This window comes from Octopus bimaculoides, chromosome 20 (genome assembly GCF_046866305.1).
Source record: "Octopus bimaculoides isolate indiv1 chromosome 20, ASM4686630v1, whole genome shotgun sequence".
Taxonomy (NCBI): Eukaryota; Metazoa; Mollusca; class Cephalopoda; order Octopoda; family Octopodidae; genus Octopus; species Octopus bimaculoides.
Window position 1 is genome coordinate 9295927 of NC_142947.1, and position 20918 is coordinate 9316844.

At 31.4% G+C, this 20918-nt stretch overlaps 1 protein-coding gene across 11 annotated transcripts in view; it reads right to left on the bottom strand.

Moving 5' to 3' along the window:
- Positions 1 to 20918, bottom strand: part of LOC106874758 (uncharacterized) — a 317478-nt gene that overhangs the window by 35071 nt on the left and 261489 nt on the right. For all 11 annotated transcript variants that reach the window (XM_089337977.1, XM_089337981.1, XM_089337979.1 and 8 more), the window contains one exon: positions 305 to 355. In XM_089337977.1, coding sequence (XP_089194103.1) covers positions 305 to 355 — 51 coding nt within the window. The remainder of the gene's footprint in view (positions 1 to 304; positions 356 to 20918) is intronic.

A 20918-nucleotide genomic window follows, 5' to 3' on the forward strand; every position in this document is an offset into this window, starting at 1 on the left:
CCAAGCCAAAACCATTTTTTTCTTAATTCTAAGCCATTTACAGAATTATTATTTATATCTTTTTAACATAAAATTTCCAAGTTATTATTATGTGTGGATATATATATATATATATATATATATATATATATATATATATATATATATATATATATATATATATATATATGAAAGACAGTAACTCAGATTTTTAAATGATTGTTTATTATTACTATTATAATTATTTATCTTCTTGTTGTGTATAAGTATTCATAGGAAAAAATATAAATAGTATCATTTATTTCAAAGTAATTTATCATCTGACCTGTGCCTCTCCTTGCTCAGCTGCACCCAGGTCAGATTCATGAGCGTGTTCCTGAGAATATGAAAAAAAAGAAAGAAAAAAAAACATGCAGCAGGCAATTAGTAAGGAGTGTTAGGTAAAAGATTAATGATAAAACACTCAAAATATTTTTTTTAAATATCAACCTTTCCCACACAAAATAGAAAAATAGATAAACAAACAAAATAGAGAAAAGGAGAAACTTTAAGGTAATTCTGAAAGAGATAATGAAAATTGGAAATTAACTATTTCTACCTGAAATTCTAACAATTTGTTTCTTTATTTAGAATCTGTGTACCTCCGAGAATTACTGTGTAAGACTACAGGCTGAAGGCCACCGGTTCAAATCCTGGCTCTGTGTCAATCAGTATCAAAATAATTAGTTTGGTTTATCCAGACACAGACCAGGAAGCACTGTGCAAGTAATGACTTTTTCAGAAGATTGCATTGCTGAGTTCAAGTCTTCCTTTGAGCCAAGTGTAGGTAAAAAGGAAATTACAGATTCTTCAAATTCACAGGATCATTTGTGATTTACTTTCTTTGTGGTACAGATAGTAATATAAACAAGAAATGTGTGTGTGTGTGTGTGTGTGTGTGTGTGTGTGTGTGTGTGTGTGTGTGTGTGTGTGTGTGTGTGTAAATGGGGGATTCTCTGTCAGTGTTGACACTGAACATTCCTTTGATCAACTCATGAAATTAACCCATTATCTGCCAAATTTTTTTTATTCATACTTTTTGGCTGTGCCAGGTGGCTTAGGAGTTAAAATGATATATAGCATTTAAATTTTCTTCATATGTGAATTATTTTGGAAATTATGATAAATTCTTTGAAAAGTCCTGCATGGGGATTGCTGAAAAAAAGCATATTTATCCTTTTCTATTCGATTACAGTAATAAACATTTTAGTTATTTTGAAACTATAGTATCAAATGCAAATGTGTATGAAATATCAATGAACGATGTAGATGGGAAATGCAGAAAAAAAATAGTTTCCAAAGCAGTCAATATTTTTGTAATTCAAAAATTGCGATTTATGACATAAAATGTCCTCTAGAATTAGCCAGAGCCAATAACGACAAACTTTTAACTACTGAATATTGTTAAAAACACCTCTGCAAATGCAACGATGTGCATAAGCAATTCACTTTAAATACAACGAACAACCAGCAGTGAAACTGTTTTTAGCAGGTCCCCAAAAGGGGCTCAAGGCAGGCAAGGGGTTAATGTTTAAGTAGATGAGTATTCCAAGACATTTGTACTCTTAACAGAATTCTAAGGCTGAATCAGTGACAATATGACATGGCTGGACCTTTAAAGAGAGAGAAAGAGAGAGAGGGGGGGGAGAGAAATGGAGGGGAGAAAGGGAGGAGCTGACACCCCCTCCCCCAGTAATAGACTGGTAAAAAGCACAGCTGATGTTGGTGGTATTTGAACTCAGCATGCACAGTGCTGATCTGTAAACTGATTAGTTCTATCAGACACTAACGATCTTGCTAATCTGCTGGCTGTAAGCAAGCATACACATATTTTGCCATATTCATCTTTACATACTCTCTCTCTCTCTCTCTCTCTCTCTCTCACACACACACACAAGTTGGAGGTAAAGAAAAAAGTGTAAGAAAAGACCCAACTTTGTAAAGATAGTTTTAGACAGTACTAATGGAATATATTAATTTGAAGTAAGACTGTGTTCCCCCCACCTCCTTTCATTTTAAAATTTAAGTGTCAAACAATACAAATAATGCACCAATAACAATACATATAAATATAGTTAGATTTAAGTATCTGGCTGTCAACATTAACAGCTTCACTTATGTGAGCATATCAAAAAAAAAAATGTAAAAAATTTTATCCTAAGAATATATGTTCTATATGTTACCAAACATCATTTTCTTGATGGAGAACCAATTTTACATAACACAAAATAGTTATATTTTTACTTGTCATATTCTGTAAAACAATCTATGTATTAATACATATGTGTGTATGAGAGTATGCATGTGTATGTGAGAATGTGCACAGGGGTATGTATACACACATACAGTAGGCTTCCTGTAATTTCCATCAACCAAATTTCATTACATGGCATTGGATGTATCAGGGCTACAATAGAAGACACTTAACCAAGATGCCTCTCAGCAAGACTGAACTTGAATCCACATGGTTGCAAAGTGGACATCTAAACCATACAGCAATATACATGTATGTATATATATATATCTATGTATATTAAATACACACACACACATTATGCAGTTTGTTTTACATTAGTTTTCCATGCTAGCATGGGTTAGACAAGGATTTATTTTGATGTAGCATTTTACAACTGGATGACTTTATTTTTAACTTTTTACTATTTTTCAGCAGGTTGTTTCTTGAGAATATTAAGAACAAAAGAAGTCATGCTGATTCCATGGAATACACTTGTTTTCTGTTGTCCAGTATTAGTGCTTCCGGTGTGAAGCTCACCACTGAAGTGGAAGCAATCCAAAAGTTGTATAGAAAGACATGCATCAGCTTAGCATGTGTCAGCTTAAGCAACTGGCAAAAGTTGAAAGTTCTAAGACTCTGTTCCATAGTGTGCAGTAATTTATATCATGAAAATCTTGATAAGACTAGTATCAAACTTTGGCATTGAAAGCAGTGTGAATCTATGACTTGGCTGCTGCTACAGTGTGTCTTCTCTTTGCTAACTTAACATTTGATACTGCAATAGCTTGGAGTTGAAACAACCATAGTTTCTCCTCAGTATTTAAGTTATTTGATCAACTGAACTATAAACTCATTATATATATTATATATATTATAGTGTTTTTGTTAAACATTTTATTTAGGTACCTATGTAATTGTGAGCAGATATAGACACCTTCTTAGGGTCCCTCACCTTTGAGCCAGTGGATTATCTAGGATGTGATAGCTAAAGAGAGAGAGAGGGCTAAAATAAGCAGCCTTAAATGGAATGCTTTTTTCAAGGACACAGTGCACTGCCTGGTTCAAGAATTTATTATTTATTTATTCATAAAATTTGTCAAATCTTTATATTAAAAGTATGTCTGTTACATATATGATGGAACTTGCACTATAGTGTAAGTAGTGGATGAACATTCCACTGATGCCTGTTTGTTTAATGTAAAATAAGTAGGTAGAGTCAGTGTGACAGTGTATCTAGACTAGCCCTTTAAATTACAAGCATAGAACATCCAACAGGCTTCCTTATACTTCCTGTCTATGCAATTTTAAGTCTCACAAGGCTTGAGTCCTCCTCAGGCTTTGGTAGAGAATATTTGTCCAAAGTGCTACATACATTCAGATCAAACACGACGGTTGCATGATTGCTAAGTAAACTTCTAAATCACACAGCCATGCCTGTGTCTGCATGCATCCACACATACAAACACACAGATATACATATACATGAATGGCAGAATTGATAAAATGTTGGACAAGTGCCATGTGGTATTTTGTATGTCTTTTTAAATTCTAAATCCAAATCTCACTGAGGTTCAATTTGCCTTTCGTCTTTTCAGAGTTGATAAAATAAGCACTGGGATCAATATAAGTGACAATACATTCAAAGGTAGAGTCTCAGCAATGACTGAAATACATATGAGTGCAATATTAAACAACCAGACAACAATCAGAGTAGCACCTGTTCAACTACTTAAAACATTATTAAAGAAGTTACTATGAACATTATAATAGTTATTCTCACATGAAGAATATTTGCCAACAATTGATTCTCACTAAGCTACTGATGTTTATTTCAAAACAAACAACAAAAGAATAATAGAATTTTCCCTTTAAAAGTAATTCAAAACAAATTATATGTTTAATTGTGCATATAATATTAAAAATATTTTTATTTCATTTTTAAAGCTATATTTATGAGTATTTATTTGTATATTTCTAGAGACATATTTTGAAATATATTGGCAATTTTTTTTGTTTTCCATTTAGTTATTTTTGCTATAATTATGTATACTTTTATCATCACCTCTGTAGACAGATGATTAATTTTAATATCTTTATCAGATGTCCGCTTTTCATCCCCCACCAACACACATCCATCCTTTTCCTCCATCTTCACATCCCACTCTCATATAATAATTCAAGTTAATTCTGTTCAAACAGTACAGTAGAATCTAACCCCGTAGTTAAAATGCACTCTAATAATAACATTTGACCACATCATTAAATATACCAGGCTATGAAAATAGCCAACACGTTCTCTAATTATAAAAGAACAAAGAAATTATTATGACACCAGTCAGATAATGATCTGTGATAGTAACTGTGGAATATAAAAGATGAAAATAGTCACAACCCACCCTTCACTCCCATTTCCCTGATTCATGTCCCCTTTTTTGTCTCTAACTAGAGTACTACCTATTTAGAGACTATGTGCATATCTATCTATCATTCTTTTCTAATGAAGCATTAGCTTTCTCTTCACCTCACCACAATTTACTCTACCTCCATTTGTTTCTTTTTTTCTTGACTTTCTTGTGTGTTACAAGGACATTCAAAATAAATATTAGTTAGCAAACATATGTATGCATGTGTGTTTTGCACTTTTTGCAGAGGGTCATATTAGCAATGCCATGTATATGAAAGTATTTATGATAAATATTTCAACCAAAGATTTATGAATTGACATCCTTATCAACCTACAAACCAATACATTCTCTATTCATTTCAAATCAATGCATGCTTTAAATACAGCTGTTAAACAGCAAGTTTCTAATTACTTAGAATCATAGAACATAGCAACTTAAAAAATGATAAACACTGGTTCTTTTAACACACACCAGATAAGTAAACAGTTGATGGAAAATACACACAAAATAAATAATATTAATAAAAGAACAGGACTTCCTCTAAAAAAAATAAGCTTTAAAAGATTCCTTGAATTGAGTGAATTTGAATCTCTAAATTTCTTGTTGTTACATATATCTTAAAACAAAATTTGTGTGACCATTTTCTAACAGTGTCCATTTATATTTTCCAACTCAGTAAAATGTAATAGGTGAAGTAATTGTACTTTAAGGTAATTAAATATACTAAGTTAAAATTTAGGCACAGACACAAATAAAAGGAAAACAAAAGCTTAATGGTATAACTGTGCAATTCTCTACCAAGTAGACTACTGGAAAAAAACATGTAAGTTATTATAAAAGAAATTTCAATAAATAAAAAAGCAGTGCTCCAGCATGGCCGCAGTCAAATGACTGAAACAAGTAAAAGAATAAAAGAGGAACTGAAAAATAAGCTCAGAAAATGCTGATGTTTAAAGAAAGAAACATAAATCAAGTATATTGATGACTCTGCAGACAATTGGTAGAGCATTCACATCACAATATAGGACAGACTACCAACCTCCCTCTCTCCCTCTCATTCAGAACAATATAGTTCCTCAACCTACTAGAAATAGCAGCCAGGTCTCAATCTACTAAACCTTACTGAAAATAAGATGGATGGAGCTGACTTTGGGATTGAACAGCAACTGCAACAACAACACGAGACTGCACTTGGATGTTATGGCATAAGTTTTGGATGTCATGTTCATAAAGTTTGAAATTTTTTGAAAACTGGGTTTGAATGTTCTTGGAGCCTTTCCCAAAAGGATTAAGTGGTGTATGTAATGTGAGATGAAACTAACCAGGAGTCAAAAACCTAATTAGTAAGGAGTGTATAGAACTCTCCTTGTCAGCATATGACACTACCTTCTAACCTTAGTACAGTTTTGTGAGGATGGGTGCAGTCAATGTAACTGCCATCACTGCTGCCAAAGCTATTACTTATTTTATTGACCTCAGAAGAATGAAAGCAAAGTCGGTAGGATTTGAACTTCAAACATAAAGAAACACCACTACAAATTATTCACTGTTAAATCCTATTTTCTTTACACTCTCTTGTTTGTACACAATATTAATAATGTATTTAATCTATTTTCTCCAGTTTTACTTGCTTTATTGCCTTGTTTCTGTCATGCAATCATAAGAGAAATGATACACTTACAATCTCATCCTTTAAACACCAGCCAATTGTATGCCTATTTCAGTCTGATATACTGAAAGAAGAGGAGTAATATGCCTTGACAACACAATTGCTGTAGCAAAGAGTCAAACTCTTTGTTAAATAATTGAGTAAAGCAGTGCATAGATTTTAAAAATATCTCTGAAATTGTGGAATGGCTTCTTTTTATCTCTTACTGGGAGTTGAAATAGAGAAAGAAACAAGCTAGCCTGGACAAAGCAAAACAAAAATGCAGCAAGAGGGAAGTAAGAGTTAAAAGAAAAAGATGGAGTAAGAATCCAGAAGAAAAAAAAGAGGAAAGAGAGTAGGATTGGGATAATAGATAAACATGTAAATGAGGAAAGAAGAGAAAGAAATAATCATATTTATATAAAAAATAAAATAAAAATTAAAAAAACTCAGAAAACTTAACCCCAAAAAAACAAAACAAACTCAAAGACAGAAACCTTTATTGCAAATACATAGCAAAACTTCATACATGGAGGAATAAATAAAACATTCTTCCAACAGATAAATTACAATAAGACACTTGTCGACATTTTCATGCGCCATGTTATGTTTGGAGCAAGCTGAAGATTCATTCTTACATACTAGATGTGTTTTTCTTGACAACTAGAAATTGTTGTCTTGTTTTTTACTTTTGTTTATGTAGTTATTAACTTCAGTCAACTTTACAACACAAATGCCTTCATAATTGAAGCTATAGTAGCTACAAATAAAGACACGATAGAAACCTTTTAGACATAAACAATGATTTCAGTATGAAATCAAAGCTGTCATGATTTAACTACATATATTATTGCAATTTTGTGAAGCAAATAAATAAATAAAATACATCACTTGTGTAACATAAATTTAGATATTTTGATACTTGAATCACAATGAGAAGTTTAAAATATGTAATTTTCAGCATTTCAGAATTTTTTTTGAAAAATTTAGGAAAAAATTGATGGTAATATTAGCAATCAGTGGCAACAAATTGGCCAATATAACCTGTATTTATTTTGGAATATTTATGAGTCTAATCAAGAAATAACTGCATCAACTTCCCATCCCAGTAACAACAAAAACAACAGCAGTATCATTTATTAAAGGTGTCAGCTAAAAGAAGCAAAGAAGTAAGAAAAAAATTTTTGAAAAATAAAACTACTGCAAAACAAAACATGATTTTTAAAGCATTCAGGTATTTTCAGAATATTTTATTCAGTTTTCAAAATAAATAATGGTAAGAAAACAACAAAAAGTGGCTCAATCTATAAAGTTGACATGTACACATGCACACGCACACGCACGCACACACACACACACACACACACACACAATTGTTTCTAAAAAGACCCCAATATAAATATGTAAATATATAAATACTTAGTTTATACATTCAACTATACAGAAAGCCTACTTTATTAAACTAGTGAAAGCATAATTGTGTATATGTGTGTGTGAATATATATATTTATATATACACACACACACATATACACATACATATAATGATGATGATGAATACGATGGTAATGACGATGATGATATTGGTTTCTACTTTTGACGCAAGGTCAGTAATTTCAGGGGAGGGCGTAAGTTGATTACATTGACCCAGAAATTAACTGGTACTTATTTTATCAACTTTGAAAGGATGAAAAGCAAAGTTTACCTCGGCAGAATTTGAACTCAGAATGTTAAGACAGACGAAATACCACTAAACATTTTGCCTGGCATGCTGGCAATTTTGCCAGCTTGCTGCAATGATAATAATAATAGTAATAATAATAATAATAATAATGATGATGATGATAATATAATCCATTTATTTGTCACCAAGACCACTTATTCATACATGCATAACATCTCACAAAAGGATTTAAAGGACCTACTGGGGAATATGACATGATGCAATATATATGTATATATATATATATATATATATATATATATATATATATATATATATATATATATATAATAGCAGAGAGGCAGATGGAAATAAAAGACACAACAGCAATTTAAATTCCATCAAAATAATGAGTTTGAAGTTCAGCAATAAACCTACTACTTTGTAGGAGAGAAATATAGTTGATGGAATAATCACTAGTACATTACTTGTACAGAATGTAACAAGTTGATGTTAAATACAACGATACCTTTAGTTTGACACTCAAAAAATTTCTGTAACTACACTACCCTTTAAGAACAGTAGCTATGGTTGCCTTCTGTAATCTAGATACAATTCTTTCATTCATTTATATATATATATACATTATTTAATAACAGTTTTATTTGGTTCCATGCAGCTTAAAGTTTTACGGGCTCGTAAAATGAACCTAGCTCTTCAGGCATGGGTAACCAAATCACATAATTCCTACCAAATATGTTGAGTGCCGCTGTCTTTCATTCAACTCAAGCATATACACACATGAAAAATAGATGAAAAATACTGTGATCATGATTCATTGATTACAATGCAGTAATCTTTGAACAGAAGACATACATTCAAAATCCTTCATAAGTTGAAAGACTGCCCACCCACCCAAAAGTTTAGTTTTATCTCTAAGATGATTCCTCTGGTTAAATTTCCAGGAGATAGTTTATAATAATTCTTATCTTGATTAACTAATACAGTTCTAACACAATTTGATGCTAAGCTATTAATATATTAATCCTCTGACTTCAACAAGAAATTCGTATTTTCTGATTTCCTATTATTGGGTTGGATAATTCTGCAAATTTGAATATTTGTATATAAATTATTACAGCAGTTATTTTTAAAGTTGAGTGCCTTACCTACTCAACTTTGAAGTGTATGCAGCAGGGAAGACATAAGGAATAAGAATAACGGTTATATAATATACACTAAATTTATATTCAATATATTATATTTAAAGATCACTCATAAAATACAGTGTACTATTATAAATAATGGGTGAGATTTTGATGGAATAATAATAGGATTTAAGGAATAACAATAGGATAACCTTTATAATTTAAACAAATATTTCATCAAGTATGTAATTCACAACCCTGTAAACTAATGTTCTCACACTAATATTATTATAAATGTAAGTTCTTGGTAATTTTTCTCTTAATCTTAATTTTTAGTGTGATTATTGTCAAATTATACTGTATTATTTGTATCCTCAGTGTTGTTACTGCTTATTATTGACTCATAAGACCATTTTAATAATGAATTGCTAGGAAAACTAAGATTAATCTCAATAATTGAATAGCAGCAATCAGGAACACAGCGTTGACATTAGGTAGTTATTTATGTAAATAAAACACGCAAAGGTTGTATGGAATGAAATTATATAAAGTAAAGTTCTCAGTAGATTTGAATGATAACAAATTTGAAAGTGAAAATAAAATGGGACAAAACATTTATAAAAATTCTAAAAATATTTATAGTCAGAATATTAAGAAGATGTATGTAGAGAAGAATGTAGTTGTTATTTGAAAAGAGCTTATCTTAGAAAATTTCAGGCTTACATTGTAAGAAGTCTGATGGTGTAATTGCAATACATTAAATGAATTGGGCCAAATTTTTATTTTAAAGTTAACTTATAATTTGATTACACAAACTTAACATCTATAATGACTTGTTAATTAAAACATCTGTGACTGAATAGTTATTTGACATCAGTTTATATATGTGCATGTTTGTGCATGTGCATGCTTGCACACACAGATGCTGCTATAACTTTCAATGTAAAGATGAAGAATTATACACACATAGATTCATCTACATCTATATTCAATAGTACTCATATACATAAATATTCATAGTCATATCTCTTGTAGATAATTATACATACATGCAGACAACTATGTAAGTATTTGTCCTAATTCTATATAATGTATTCTACAATCATAAAAGCATACATACAAATAATATTCCAGATATATTTGAAAACTCTACAAAACACTTCACACGGAAATATAAGCATGTCTTTCAATAACAAAAAACACACAAAAGAAAAAGAATCAACAAAGGTTCAAATAAATTAAGTTCCGTGGATGATAAAGCGGAGAAGGACTACTGATGGAGCATAAAATCATCTTCAAAACGGGTGACTAAAACAGCAAAATGTTGCGAGTCAGTCTATGGGGCAAAGGAGATCTATGGAGCAAGTCTATTGGCAAGAAAGTCAACTCATGTTTCATGCTTGCCTACCCTTGAGGTATCCTTGTAGTAACTTTTTGAAGGTTTGCCATGGGACCCTCCATGTGCACGATGTCTGTTATGTCCATGTCTATTCTGAAGTTTGAGCACCTTCATCTCTTTACGAGCTTTACGACCCCGGATCATGGCCTGAATTTTCGTTGCAGCTTCATGAGCTCTTGGATCTTCTGGATCGACTGGTGGCAGTGTTTTCTCTGCGTTTGCCTTCACTTTCATCACTTTCATTTGCTGGCGAGCTCGGAAACCACGAAACTGTGCCTGAATCTTGGTAGCAGCATGGTGAACATTTGGATCATGGAGAAGCACATTTTCATCCTGGGTTTGTGGTGACTCTGGATTCATGCGCTTGTGGTAGACATGCTGCTGCTGGTGCATGTGTTTGTGGGGATGGTGACGGTGGTGGTGGTGGTGGTGATGTCCCTGTTGTTGTTTAGACATTTCATCCTGATAAGATTGACAAACAATTTCTAAAACTGAGATGGGTTTCTACATAGCGATATTATGTATATTGACAATGTAGACAAAAACAGAGAAGGATCTCAAATAGTTACTCTAGTAAGTATTCCTCTTAATATGACACTAAAGTATGTACGGATTCTCTTACAGTTATCATTTAAATTATTGAAAGAATATTTTTCTCTTGTTTCAAAAATACAGTATTTTTAATAAAAATGATTCAAAATTATATCAATGTTAAAGATTTGTCCTACAAAATATATACTTTACAGTGATATTATCATATTATCATATATTTTACTATTAAATAAAAATCATTTTCATATTTTGTTAGACTGTAAACAAAATATAAGAGAACAAGCTAAAATGAAGTTATCTACATATCCTTACTTACATGCAAGGTTAGTAGAAACAATGCATAGGGTAATGGAATTTTAAAAAATGTGTTTTTAGAAAGAATTTGATGCATCTAAAGTTCAGTTTCGATTTACATAAATACAACTAAGTAGATTGTAACATTTCCCATGTTATTATGAAACCCCTACACACAAACATGCATGCTTGTGTGTATGTATGTGTGTGTGAATGGATGCATATATGTGTGTGTGCATATATATGTGTATGTGAATGTATGTATGTGTATGTATCATACACACACAAGCGCGCATGGCAGCCTGGAACATGGTTGCTAAATGACGATACATATTTTTTTCTTTTATGGCACAAAAATGAATTTCTTGCATCATCATCATCATATATATATATATATATATATATATATATATATATATATATATATATATATAACAGGAAAAAATTCTGTTTTTGATATATTTTTTAATGGTTGTCAGGGCAAGCTTTTACAGTAATTCAAACGGACTGTTTTCTGCTACACAAGTATTTGAAAAAAATACTATGAGCTTGTAGGAAGCTGAATTCATGATCTAGTTTCAATTTTTAGCTGTAACAGTTTCATTTCACTTATCTTGCTGATGTCTTTGACAAAGCTATGACTGTCCCAACCTTCTATAACTCCACTCCATCAATCAATGTAACACTCAGAGAATTTGGTGAATAGTTAATTGTAAAAGGCAAAGACAATATTCTATGGAAATGAATTAGCTTGTAATAAATCTATTTTCTTCTTGCATTGATTATCTTTATCAACATGTTACTTTGTCCTTTTCCATGATTACGCACAGATAACAATGTACTCTTAGATTCATATCTCAAGATTTGTAAGATGTATTAGCTTCAAGTGTGTGAATGTTTCATTGATTCAACTGAAATCAAATCTCTGAATGCATGAAGTATGTTAGACAGCTAAATTCTATAGTACAAGCTTTACTTTGTAATCTCTTTTGTCCAGGTCTATCTAAGAAATGAGTTAAGGATAGAGAAAGTAATGCTCAAATACAGTTGAGATAAAATGACTGATTGAACACAGTATATGTATAATTAACAATTAAAGTTAAGTCAAATTCTACTGAAAGCATTTCATTGTCTTTAAGTAAAACACTAGATTCTACAGGAGAATAGGCTTATATTAGGCTTTGTGGGAGAAGTTATCAATGATGTCAAGTACACTATTCACAAGGAATATTTATTCTCCGTCCATTAAGGCTGTAGAAATTGAATTTCAGGGGTACAGTCCCTATGAATCCCTATTAAACCAAAATTGCGAAATAGTGAATTCTGCTTTAACTACTTGTTCTCAGAATATGCAAAACATGCTGGTATGGAAAAGCAGATGATGATGGCAGCAAATGATGATAACAATGAAATAAATCTGTAAGTCAGTCTGAACTCTAAATGAATATAGGAAAGTTAATGCAAAATTAAAAATTACATTTCAATCTAGATGATACTTTCAAGAAACTAATGTGAAATACCTTTCAAATCTGTTTGAGAATTCAAATACAATCTAGGAAGGAAAGATTCACATAGCTAAAGGAAAAAGCTAAAATGATGTCTACCAAATCTTTTAGCAAACATTATTTGAGTTAATCAGAAGCTGTATTAATGGAAAAGTGTTATATTCAAGATTATTCATGATTAGGTAAGTTGAAAAGTAAATTTATCTACTTTAGAACTGCTTAGAAATGTTTTTTGTAAATGTTAAAAACAGTTTATATTTATTTATATTGAGCTAGCTAAAATACTCAGGTATTTCCAAAGACATTACATGTCTTAATGCATAATATCCTTTAGATCAATCATGAGTGGCCTGCAGTACTTTCTGAACAGCATGTCTAATGATAAATTATCTAGAATTTTTTTTAGTAGTGTGGCCCACCTTATGATGAGCCATGTCTCATATGGCCTACTTCTTGAAAAAATTGCCTATGCCTGCTTTAGATGTTACTGATGTGACATGTTTTACATAACTACCACTAAACTGTGATTTGATTCTTACTTATGTATTGAAAGAAAAACTACTAGAGTGGCTGTTCAGATATTTTTATTTGAATGTACACTTCAATATAGACTTCCATCAGGTAAAGATAGTATCTTCTTGTTAAGCACCTGGAGAAAATACTGACTTTTTTAACCTTATGTAGATCTCTGATAATTTTTTGTAAAGTTAAACAGTTGAGAGACAAACTACCTCCTACATAAGATGTGTATCTCCCAAAGATTACTTTTGAGAGAAGTCAACAATAAAATACAAGGGGTTACCCATCCACCAGTTAATTAAACAGTGTGTCCACACATAGTGCTGATGACAAAATATGAATTGACAGTCTCTTGTCTTTATGCTCAGTACCTTATAAACTTGGCTGTTTGTGATTTCCTGGCCATTCACAAAATACTAAAAAGAGAGTACTGTTGAATAATTCTAATTTAGCTTTCTGAACATTGCTTCGTTTGAGAAGCTACATATATGATAACCCCAAACCACTAAAATTTATTTATCAACATCTTAAAGCTTGCCAAGGATTTTTCAACTTAACTTTAATGTAGCCTGAAATGTATAGTACAAAAAATTATTTATAAATATGTTTTTTTTTATATTTCTAAGCAAGCTCACTGTATTTAGATTTTATAAATGTTTCTTCCAAATTCAATTTACTTCAATTTTATTGAAAATGTAAGAGAAATATTATGCGTGTATACACATACACATACACACACATATGTATGCACATACACACACACACATACACACACACACACACACACACACACACACACATATATATATACATATGTATATATATATATATATATATATATATATATATATATATAGTGTCTATGCAGAAAAACACATACACACATTTATGTGTATGTGTGCACACATGCGTGTTCATGCATGTATATATACAAACACACACACACATTTTAAAGAGATTGTAATTCAAATATGCTTGCAACTAAGAGTTTATCTAAGAATGGTTCTCCTTAAAACATGGCTAAATTTCAATACAATTTTCCATTTAATGTTTTGAGTTGGTTTTGATTTTATTAGACATTCCTTTGAGAGTGAGAGGAGGTAAAATCAGAGCTGCTGATTTTGAAGAATGCAAAATTACAGAAAGTAAATAGATTTAACATCTGGTAGATGCTTGATTACCATAACTTTAGATAACAACAAATTTAAGATTCATTAAAATAACTAAACAAAAACAAAACAAGCATTATTAGTTGATTACCAAATTACCCAAAGAAAAAAAAAATGTAAGCACAACAAATATTAAAAACCATGCAGGATAGATGCTTGTTGAAGATTTAGATGTTTAAAAAAAATTTTTTTTAATTAAAATTAACTGAAGGCAAATGGGGCTGGTATAAAGAGATTCAAAGAAAGTCTCTAATGATTAAATCAAGATCTAAGATGGAAAGTAAAAAAAAAAAAAAAAAAAATAATGAAAATGAAAATATTCATTAAAGGACTTCAAAGGTGCCTTAGTTACATTTCTTTTAGTAAATAAATATACTTTGATTAGATTTCCTTAGGCAAATGGCTATATATAGATATAGAGTTTTTGGTGGGATACCTCCATCAGTTATACTAAAGCAAATCAATTGAGTATTTGATTGATATTTTAAAATTTTGGTTACACTTGTTTTTGAGGTAGTTTTAACATTAGGAAGTTCATAATCGGAAATCTGACTACTATATTAAGCAGATTCAATCATAACATGGAAGTTCTCACAGCTTAATTACAAATAGTTGTCATTATTTAGCAACAAGTCAATCCTAGTCATATAAAACTATGAATAAAGGCATGCCAGTCATGACTATCCAATCTTTAAAGAAATATGTAAGGCTATATTATACAAAGTATCCTTCTATACATATATTTTTTTAAATAATAAGGCACTTTTTGATGGGGAGTTGACTACTATTTCTAGCAGGTTGAATTAACACATAGCAGCTTTCTTGTAGGCTTGCAATTACATGTGGTAATCAGCGAAGATGTAACAGATATATAATTAATGTTGTTGCATCCAGATGCATCCTTAGTTAATGCATTTCAATGCTGTAGTATTTGCAGTAAGATGCACACATACAACTTAAGGATTAGTATCACAATAATTTAGCTTTCATCCATTAAACCACCCAGAAATTTTAAAAAATAGTAATCACTCCAATATTCACAATTTCTTATAAATTAATAACTATGGAGTATATAAACACTCAGGTATAAGAACAGATAAGTGGATCTGATAATGGACTCACAATTCATTTGTCTGGAGTTAGCCCCAGATCAACCCTGATTCAGCAGACTTATGATCAAAGACACTCCAACCATGACCATTTTGATTTTTTAAGACTAGTAGGACTATATTGTCTAATGTTCTTTCTTTAATTAAGATGTAAGGCTGTAATCTGAGAGTTTTTTTTAACAAGTCAAACAACCATGTAGATGCTTGCATATTAGTCCACAGTTTAATTCACTGGTGTCTCTTGCTAATACACTAAATGTTTCCGTTTTCCTAGCTGTTGGAAAATCTTCAGGGAATGTTACCCTTCATAGTCTGATAGCCGGTCCAAAGAAGATTTATTTCCCATTTTCTTAATATCAAAACATGAAAATAAGCATTAGGTTTGGCATCATGAGTCTCTGAAAACATATATGATAACACATGTCAGTATCAGACTGAAAGAATTCAGTCAACACAAGACTAATGGATAAATAATTCTTTTTAATATGATTGTATCAATTTCCTAGCACCACTGGTTTCCTGCAAGGCAAATCTGCATTTATTCAACCAGGGTTTGAAATACTCTTCTCTACTAAATTTGACTCTCATCAAATTTAATGGTAGGCAAATTATTAAAATGTATAGCAACATATACATAAATATCAGGGGTATTTGACTAATCTTTTTCTCCACAGTACTTAATGTTTTCGCAACTCTATAAGAACATAGTAAAAAAGATTGTTCAGTAAATATGTTTAAAGGTAAGTATGTGCGTGTGTGTATACATGAAGGGATAGTTTATGTAAGAGTGTCTTGAATCATTAACCAAAGTATCTTGTTTTATACTAGATGCCAGATGGCATATTTCTTTTCTTCCAGCCTAAAGAGTTAAGCTGGCTTGTTAGTTTTAATGGAAATATATTGTAGATTTTATAGGAAAACTACCTACCTAGTCTGCTGCAATAAATGGCTTCACCCTAACACCAACCAAACATTCAACTTCCATACTGCCAAGCTGATTATGAAACCACATTGAACATTTAAGGTTGATGTTTATCCAATAATTGAGAAAGCATACAAGCTGAAATTTGGTGTTAGTTTTCTCACTGTGTCTGTTGACTAAATCTGGTTATTTACAGTACTCTGGCAGTGCCTGTTGACTAAAGGGATTTATTCCAGACATTTCTATCAATATCAAAGATCTAAAAGTATTTTCTTTTAACATTTTTAGCAAATCCACCTAACTAAAAATGCTTACTTTTAGTATATCTAGCAATTTTAGTTGGTTAAATATGCTTTTATAATGCAAAGTTTGTAAATTTACATAACTTTGTCTGCAGTAGGGAAAAAAGAGATATTTTTAGTTAAATCCTTTATTGAAGAGAAAAATAATTTAGAAATGACCATAAAGATTTCTTCCATATATAGTAAGATGTATGTTGACTTAAGTGAGGAGATGAGAGTTTAAGTTCCATGAGGTTCCCAAATTCTTATTCTTACTCATATTCCCTGTATATATGTGTGTTTTACATCACACACACATACACATGAGAGAAAGAGAATAGAAATTTGACAACCTAGTGGGATTCAAACTCTTGCCTACTCTTTATGGCCTTGATGTAATGAACCCATGCCAGTATGGAAAGCGGACGTTAAACGATGACAACGACGATGATGATTATATGTATTCTACTAAATACACACACACACACACACAGAGCTTCTGATCACCAGTTGCACTTTTTGTCAATCAGTGAAATCAACTGATTGGGCCTCTCAAACTATATATTCATTCAGTACAGTTGATTTTCCAAAACCGTCATATATTCAAAACACAACAATCATAGTATACTTTTAATCTAAACTATTTGGTTATTTCACTTAATAAACTCACATATATGAAATAATAAAACAATCATCTATAAACAATTGAAAGAAAAAAATAATCAAAAGAATCTATTTAATCAAGAAAGGAATAATTTGAGATGAAAGAACTGATTGATTGAAACACCTTTATCATCTCTTTTATTATATCTTTCCTCATAACATTTCATTATTTAGTTCCAATCTTTTTCTTTTTTCTCTGCACTATTTTAGGTTTTGATAAAAACACTTGGCTAAGATGACTGGTGCAGTAAAAATACTGTAAGCAATAAAGTGGGGAGGGAGGGATGTTAGTTTATATATATATATATATATATATATATATATATATATATATATAATTATGTGGAAACCTATAAATGTAAGCATTCTATATAGAATCTATTAGTATGAAGATGAAACAATAACTAATATGATTAAGCTCTCTGATGAAGCAAGTTTTATTCAAGGAAAGAATTTATGACATAATGTAGATGAGAAGAGCCTGAGCTAATATTGATTGAGAAACTGATGCTACAGGCACAGTTTCAGTATTAGTAAATATTTATAAAAATAATCCACAAAAAAAAAAAATCACACCATTCTTAGCAAGAGGGAATGTATATTCACTGCTAAAAACTTGGTTTGAATTCAAAAGTTGCTTGTGAAATAGGGAAAGTGCTTAGATTCTTAGTTCATAAGTTGAAAACTAACTAAAATAAGGCTTAATGTTAGTTAACCCCTTTGCTGCTAAACCACCTGAGACTGCCCTTGTTTTTTAATACAAACTGTTTTAAAGTGTTCTATTGAAATTTAATATTATTTATATTACAAACACCAGCTTCATAATGATTCTAAGCCAACATTTTAATTCAACGTTTGATAGCAATGCTTGAGGATTTGGCTCGTTAAATGCAATAGGTTTCTCTAGATGGATCAAACATTGAAAATGCCTTCAACCATTCCTTTTAAATGCTTACTTCATATTCTAAGATGAGAAAATCTAATGAATTGTAATTCAAATGTGAATATTTTTCTTAAGACAGAAGATAATGATTAAATCATGAATAATGTACAAGAGTTAAAGAGAAAAATCTTCACATTAGTCTACATCACTCCTTTCCCTTTTCCTCTCTTTCTCCCTCCCTGTTGTTCATTGTGTTTTAGACTGATCTTTGTTACAGATTGAGAGTCCTCTGATAAATATACTACCAAATACAGTACTACTCTGTTATTAACAAGGCAGTAGTCTGTTTGTAGACAGTTTTCATATATACATATATATATATATATATATATATATATATATACAATCTCCTTTTGAGAGATGCTGTTTTAACTCAACTTCTCTCTATCTTATCTTATTCCTAAAACAGACATTTCTTACCAGCTGGAGTAATCTATTGTAGTAGACCCAACAGAAAGGGATTTACTCTATATTTTCTCATGAGTTCTTTTGAGTTATTTTTCTACTCCTTATTATATAACTCCTCAGATATAGTTAGCCATAGTGGATCTTCCTTGATGACCCAAAGTCTTAATCTGTGTGCCATGACTAAGCTATGAGGATTGGTTTGTAATGAGTGATAGTCATTGCGATACTCGTGTAATAATTCCTTAGTCTCCAAAAACCTGTCACAATAGATCTTCTTTAGTTTCAGCATGGGGAAATAACAAGACAACTGCAGTCTGAATCATTATAGTTCTTGGCAGAAGCAAATTGTATGAAGATTACCAATTCCATTTTTTGTTTTGCATAATAAACTGTGAATATGTATCTATAATTTAAAACATGAACTCCAGTACTCTATTAATGAACCAAAATCCAGTTACTACATTCACACAAACAAGAAGCAAATATACATAATTGTGTGTATATAAAACGGGCAAACAGAGGTAGACTGGCATTCAGACAGGTGTGTATATTTGGCTCAAACCAGTTAGATAAGGTCAAATAAGCATTTCACGTTCAAATGCTGTATAGGTGCCAAAGAAATTTAACAATATGGAGCCAAGTCTGCACTACTTGGCAGACACATCAAGAATGTCTTGTTCAGTGGGCAAAAAATTTTAAAATGTAAATCACTGCTAAATATATTGCAATACACATGGAAAAATTTGCATAATTATGTGTTAATTGATGCATCTATGTATAGAGTGAATTGCATGCGTACACACTAATTGGTGTTTTATCTATAAACAAAATTTATGGTTTCAAATTACAAATATAAATGAAAAGTAACAAACATTACAAATGGTTAATTTATATCCACAATGTGCATGTACAAGCACACTTCAGTATGATGCTTCTGATGATGATGATAGTCATCATCTCATTATCATCTTCATCCCCATAAACAAGACAGCAATCATGACAACATGATTTGTCATGACCATCCTGTGTATTCTAATAATCTCGATCATGTTTATAAGTGAAGAGTATGATTGTGATGGCTACAAAGATGAACATGGAGGCAATAATGACAATGATGATCATGGTCGTACTAATACTGATGACGATTAAGATTTTAATTCCTATGGCCACTTTTCAGAATGCATACTTCCACCAGCCATTAACCTAACAATCACCATCAATATCAATGCTACCACCATCACTGCTATCACAGTCACATCCAATGACTCCCTCATTATCATCATCAGTTTTATTTTTCTCTCTTTTTCTGTGGGAAACTAGTAAAATCCACAAGATACAAACATAAATCACACTCAAATTCACCACAGATGGAATAAGCTATGTAAGTAACCTGATGTTAAACATCAAACAATTTTAAATTTGGTGATTATCATTTCATTATTTATATCATTCCCTTAATCACTTGCTGCCTACTACAAAAACATGGCATCATCACATCACTATCATCACTTCATTCAGAAGATTAGACTGAGAAATGAATAAATAAATGAATGCACACACACACACACACACACACACACACACACACACACACACACACACACACACACACAAAGATCCACTGCATGGCAACTTGCACAAGTATATCTACAATAGTTCCAGTGGATTTGGTAGACAGAAACTAAGAAGCTTATTGTGTGTGTGTGTGTGTGCGTGTGTGTGTGTGCACGTGCATGTGTGTATGTGCATATGAGTGTGCTTATATTCCCTGTTGCCTTTACAAGCAAACAGTGTCATTTGCGTGCAACCCGCCATGAAAGCATGTCTGGGCTTCTTGACATGTCTTGCCATGGTGTGGGTTGTTTGTTGTTTAACAGACTGGGAGATTATTACCTTGCTTGGAAACAGGTAATCACTTGGTGTCAAGAAGGGCATCCAGTTGGGAAAAAATCTGCCCCAACTTACATTTGTCAGACCCATAAAAGCATGGAAAAGATGATACACACATACACACACACACACACACACACACACAC